Here is a 6,002-nt window from a genome sequence, read left to right as displayed (position 1 = left end):
AATACAGGTGTATATAACTATAGGAACTGTTTGACTACAGTAAGCCATGGCATGATCATGCCAATAAAAAGAGTAGCCTTCTGTACCTCAAAGTAAAATGCCTTTTTATTGTCCCACCATCTACATGTGGACAACAGATTTATGCTTTATGCATTTAATGCAATCACTAACATTTCATAAAAGCAGACCTGCTGACTACCAACAGGTTTTTATGTAAACCAGGCGCTCGAACTAAAGGTGGAGGGTTACATAAGAGACTTATGAGACGGAGCAAACTTGCCTCATGTTTGGATGACCAACCACTGACTGCAGGAGGCGTGACGCGCGCATTCTAGCACAGATAAAACCACCAAAGTCTTCGGTCAGGAGCGCGCATTTCGGACACTTTATAATCAAAGGTTATAAGTGTATGGATTATAACTCGAAGCGATACATTTTTAGACTGCTGCACCATTAAAAAAGTGTGATACTTATTCCTATATTATTATTTTACTTTACTAAAATAGTCCATATGGCTCGTTTCTCAAGCATGGACGACAAGTGTGCTGTTTTACATTTATCACGTCTCCATCTGGACGACTTGAATTTAGATCATCTCGCGGACAGTAAAAGAAAACAAATCCAGCAACTACATCTCACTTACAATCGTTTATCGTTTCTTCCACATTCCGTTTGTTTTCTATCTAACCTGGAATATCTGGATATGAGCAATAACGCGCTCACGGTCATACCAGATGACTTTATGCGACTTACAAACCTAAAGACGTTTGTGGCAAAGAACAATCTTCTGAACGAGTTCTCGTTCCCTAAGGAGTTTGAGTGCATGCAGGTAGAAACTCTGAATATGAGTGGAAACAGGTTCGAGGATATTCCCATACAGTTTCTAAAAATGACCACACTACAGTCCCTGTCACTTGGAGGAAACAGACTGAAGAACATCCCTTCAGAAATAGAGAACCTGACCAGGTATGGGATTGTTTGTTTCTATTGCTTTAGAAACAGTCAGCAGCTGTCCTGGGGAACGACCAGGACAGCTCTTATAATAAGAGATAAGTTATTAGAGAGAGAGAGGGAGAGTGAGAGATACTGTATCTGTTGAGGGCTGTTGAGAGCCAGACAGAGTCAGGTCTGACCCGGTCAGTGTTACAAAACTAGACAGTAGTTGAATAAATTCCATGACCTGGGGCTGGTTGGGGGGCTTTTGGGTAAAATATTAACCAATAGATTGAAAGAACGAAGCTAGGGTCTACTCTTAGACAAATAATTATGACATAACAGACTGTTTACTCTTAAGTTAATGTTCTCTGCTTTCATTTACTAGAAAGTTAAAATTAGATCTTCCTGTTTCATCATTACATTGCTAAATTTTGACTTCTCAGTATTTAGATGAAATATGAACTTTCTCCCCCCATTGGCGCGACACTGTTTTTCCTGTTTTGTTTTTTTGTCCTCGTTGTGATCACAATACTGTAATACTAATTTAGCTTTTCACATAGGCCTATCCATCTCCACACTCTCTACATAGTTGTTAATATTTTTTAAAGTACATTTGAAAACAGGGACGCTCTTATTAAAGCATTTTATTGGACTAAATTTGGTTCATTCCTGTGCTGACAAGATGAGAAAGCAGTATTTGTGGGCAATTTTCCAGGAGGAGAAAAAAAAGTAGAACATGTACTTCTACATGTTTTTTTTTACATGTACGCTAACATATAGCTAGCATCAAAGCTAAAACAAACTAAAAGCTACAAACCTTTGATTTTAATTTCATGGATATTTAAAGGAATAGTTCACCCAAAAATGAAATTATCCTATGATTTACTCACCCTCAAGCCATTCTAGGAGTATATTACTTTCTTCTTTCAGCCGAACACAATCAGAGTTATATTATATAATATCCTGGCTCTTCCCAGGTTTGTTGCACCAGTTTTTGAAGCTCCAAAAAGCACATCCATCCATCATAAAAGTAATTCATTCGATTCCAGTGCATTAATAAAATCCTTCTGAAGTGAAGCGATGGGTTTTTGCAAGAAAAATATCCATATTTAAAACTCAATAAACTACAACCCTTCCGTTGGAACTCGACTCTCTCGTGAACGTACGTACGGCTGTTGCTGGAAGCCAGTGATTATAGTTTATAAAGTTTTAAATATGGATATTTTTCGTTAAATTTTTTTATTTCTTCAGAAGGCATTTATTAACCCACTGGAGTCGCATGGATTATGGAAACAACGGAACTCTGGCACTATTTAATGCCATTACAAAGCTGGGAAGAACCAGGATATTATTTAATATATCTCTGATTGTGTTCGGCTGAAAGAAGAAAGTCATATACACCTAGGATGGCTTGAGGGTGAGCAAATTATGGGATGATTTTTGGGTGAAGTGAACTATTCCTTTAACTTTTGACCTCTGCTTTAGTCTAGAGATGCTGTATTTGGGAGGTAACCTCATCTCCTCCATCCCACCTGAAGTGGCTAACCTCAACAGTTTGAGATACCTGGTTCTGTGTGACAATCGCATCCAAAGCATACCGCCCCAACTCAACAAGTGAGGTCTTTTGTTACTTATTCTCTTACTGTATGTTGTAAAGACAAAGCAGTGAGGTGATTTTTTAAATGTTATTATCTGATTTCTTTCCTTGCAGACTACACTCCCTGCTCTCTCTCAGTCTCCACAACAACCTGCTGACCTTCCTCCCTCGTGAGATCCTCAGCCTCGTCCACTTGCAGGAGCTCAGTCTCCGTGGAAATCCTCTTGTTGTGCGCTTCATCAAGGACATGACCTACGACCCTCCATCACTTATAGAGCTAGCAGGACGCACGGTCAAGTCCCAGAACCTTCCGTTCCGCTCGTGTGACCTACCGTCCAATCTGATCCATTATTTAAACCTGGCTAGCGAATGTCCGAACCCAAAGTGTGCAGGTAGGGGAGCACAATAAGACTGTATAATCTGTGAAAAAGTGACATATTTAGGAAAAACTGTCTTATTAAAACTAAATCTTGCAAGGATACCACTACTTTAAGCCACATAATGCATTGATTAAAGGAATATTCTGGGTAATTTCAACCCAGAATAATAATTTCAACATTAAACATTATAATTTAACCCTTTATTTTCTTTAAATAAAAAGCAAAAATCGACATTAAGGTGGGGCACTTACAATGGAAGTGAATGGGACAATTTCTGAGGGATTTAAAAGCAAAATGTGCTTATAATTTTTAAAACGCACTTATATCTATTTATTTGTTAAAATGTGTGTATTATTTGAGCTGTAAAGCTGTTTAACTCGTTATTTTTGCAGTCGTTTTAACGAGTATTGTCGTTTTGCAATGTCAAAACTGTAAAAATGTATATAACTTTACACAGAAAAGATATGACACTCAAAAATAAAATAATCTGACTTTTCTCATACGAATGAGAAAAAGTTACAAGCCTCTGCATGCTCATGTGAAACTTTCACGTGTACATGATCATTTTTTTGTGCAGACTCAAAACTTTCTGGTGTTCGCACAAAAAAAATTGCGAAGTTTCATGTAAATGCGCAAATTTTTAGCAATCGCACTTTTTTTTTCTCGTTCGCATGTGAATGGCTATGGATTTTTTTTGTTGCAATTGTCCCTTTAGGGTCTCCGAAATTTTCTGGCTTTCCGTGTTTTACTGTAATATGATAGGGGGCGCTATTATGCATCTTCTGAAAGAGCAGAGAATCTCCGGATCAAAACAGGAAAAAAATTAGAAGAAACAAGCGATAAAAGCATTGCTTATGCACGTTGAAATCTTTGGAAAAAAAGAATCCAATTTTCTTAGCTTTTTGTTCAAAATGTTGCTTTTTTTTATGAAACTTACATTTAAGTGTAGGCTATCATAAAAAAGGAATGCATGAAGGTAGAATAAAATGTTTTAAAAAAAACACTGGTGGTGAAATAGTTAACATGCATGTTGTTTGCGTCTTGTGACTAAACTGACTGAGAATTGAAAATTTGTGATTTGTGATTGAAACAGAATTAAAAAATGTACAGATTTTCCCCATTGACAGATTTGTACCCCATTTTATTTTTTACAGACAAGGACATTTGTTTCGTGTGATAATCAATAGTATGCCACAAATGGTGTTGCCTAATGCTGTTATTACTTTAAGCAGATTTTTATCGTTGTCTTTAACATTTTGAATATTTGTCCACCTCTTGACACTTTTCCATTTCTCTCTCATCATGCCCTTCAGGTGTTTACTTCGACTCGTGTGTGAGGCACATCAAGTTTGTGGATTTCTGTGGGAAGTACCGCCTGCCGCTCATGCATTACCTCTGTTCCCCGCAGTGTTCCTCTCCCTGCAGCTCAAACCCACAGAGCGACGCAGAGTCAGAGGAGGAGAACAGTGTCCCCGCAGACAGACTCCAGAGAGTACTGCTGGGATAGGACAAACCTCCAATCTGTCACAGGACTTCCATTAAACGCTTCATTTCAACATTTAGAAATGTTTTAGTGACTCAACAAAAAAAGCACTGGCTATAGGCTATAGTTTAACTGTGATTAAAAGAGGTAGGTTTGAACTGTAAATCAAAGTTTATTAGGTTTAAAGGGATAGTTCATTCAAAAATGAAAATTGTGTCATCATTCTCACCCTCATGTCATTCCAAACTCATGTATATATATTTTTAGATGACTTCAGAAGACTTTTGATACTGTATATAATCAAATGAATGACTATTAATGTTCTTTTATGGTGTTTTTGTGTGTCTTGGAGAGTTCACTGTTTATGTTCCATGGAGGCCAAAAGCAAACTTGTTTGAAATGGCATGAGGGCGAGAAACGAATGAAAATTGTGAACTATTCCTTCTTAGAACGTTGCTCAAAAGGCATCTGAAAACGTTAGCATCTTGCCTAAAACAGTATTTCAGGTGGGTCAGCTTGCCACAGACAAAGCCCACTGGCAAATAGAGAACAAATTGACTGCTTTGCACTTCTGGAAAATGTGATCAATACGTGAACAGTTACTCTTTGACCTCTTCTTTGTATTGACTGTTAATCTGCCCTAACTCTTCTGTCCAAAGGTCAGGTTATGGACTATGATGGCTACTTCACACAGTTCGGGAATTTATGTAAAGCTATCATCCATGACACAACCTTGAAAATAGTTACACGCTAAAGAACACTCTTTTTTTGTATTTTGTCTTGTATTTAGAAGTTTGACTATAGTGAAAAGGTTTCGGATCAGTATTAAGCAGTAGGCTAGTGTTTACTGTCTCTAAAAGAGCTCATAATGGCCCTATAATAACAATAAAACAGATACTCTTATGATAACGTATCTGCTGTGTGTGTTTCTCATCAGCAATAGTTTTCATTTCAGCCAGTCTGACTATTAGATAGATCATACAGTGATGATAATTTTAACAGTATTGCACAATGTGGATGGCTTTGTCTGAAGGTTTGGGTCAGTCAGTTCACATCAATATCTGACAGTTGCATTTATGGCCAATTTCAATGCACTCTTCTAGCACCAGACGCAGCTATCACTCTTACTGCAAATAACAGTCTTCTATCACGGTTTACGATCTTACAGTGACATGACACAGATTGCGACACCTCTCCATCTCTCTCTGGAATAATAGGACAGATTTACAAAAGAATCTCAAAGGTAGGATGACTCAGCAGAGCTTCACAGGTCTGACATTTTAGTGCACATATAGTTTAGATAGGCTAACTAAATTAAGAAAAGGAGTAAGTAGGCTATGCTGTAAAAAACATGTCTTATCTGGCCCCCCACTCTGGTCTAACTGGTCTGTTAGCTGGTTTTAAAGAGGTTTTGTGCACTAGCGTGGGCAGATTGTGAGACCTGCAAGCTTTTCAGAAGGAATTCATCTCTAGCCCATATTTAAAGACTCATGTGGATGGTAAAGAGGAAAAATAGCCTAACATTGTAATCTTACTTTGTGTTTCTCAAGAGCAAGACCCGAGTCTAATGTAGTCTATTAGTGCTCTAGTGAAGATTATGAGTGTA

At 37.7% G+C, this 6,002-nt stretch overlaps 1 protein-coding gene across 1 annotated transcript; it reads left to right on the top strand.

Moving 5' to 3' along the window:
• Nucleotides 1–336: 336 nt before the first annotated feature.
• Nucleotides 337–5,305, top strand: lrrc58a (leucine rich repeat containing 58a). The gene is made up of 4 exons (XM_082165894.1): nucleotides 337–966; nucleotides 2,422–2,550; nucleotides 2,648–2,925; nucleotides 4,227–5,305. The coding sequence occupies exons 1-4, from the start codon at nucleotides 512–514 to the stop codon at nucleotides 4,418–4,420; spliced, it is 1,056 nt and encodes a 351-aa protein (XP_082022020.1). The 5' UTR covers nucleotides 337–511; the 3' UTR covers nucleotides 4,421–5,305.
• The last annotated feature ends 697 nt before the right edge of the window (nucleotides 5,306–6,002 follow it).

Source organism: Leuciscus leuciscus, assembly GCF_965113295.1.
Source record: "Leuciscus leuciscus genome assembly, chromosome: 3".
Taxonomy (NCBI): Eukaryota; Metazoa; Chordata; class Actinopteri; order Cypriniformes; family Leuciscidae; genus Leuciscus; species Leuciscus leuciscus.
The sequence above is the reverse complement of the archived record's forward strand: the minus strand, read 5'-3'. Positions and strand labels throughout refer to the sequence as shown.

What these genes read in the sequence shown, in the direction of transcription:
- lrrc58a (XM_082165894.1), top strand. Translation starts at nt 512, where the DNA reads ATGGCTCGTTTCTCAAGCATGGACGACAAGTGTGCTGTTTTACATTTA. An exon ending in ATACCGCCCCAACTCAACAA is followed by an intron (nt 2,551 to 2,647) that starts GTGAGGTCTTTT and finishes CTTTCCTTGCAG; the next exon opens with ACTACACTCCCTGCTCTCTC. An exon ending in TCCGAACCCAAAGTGTGCAG is followed by an intron (nt 2,926 to 4,226) that starts GTAGGGGAGCAC and finishes CATGCCCTTCAG; the next exon opens with GTGTTTACTTCGACTCGTGT.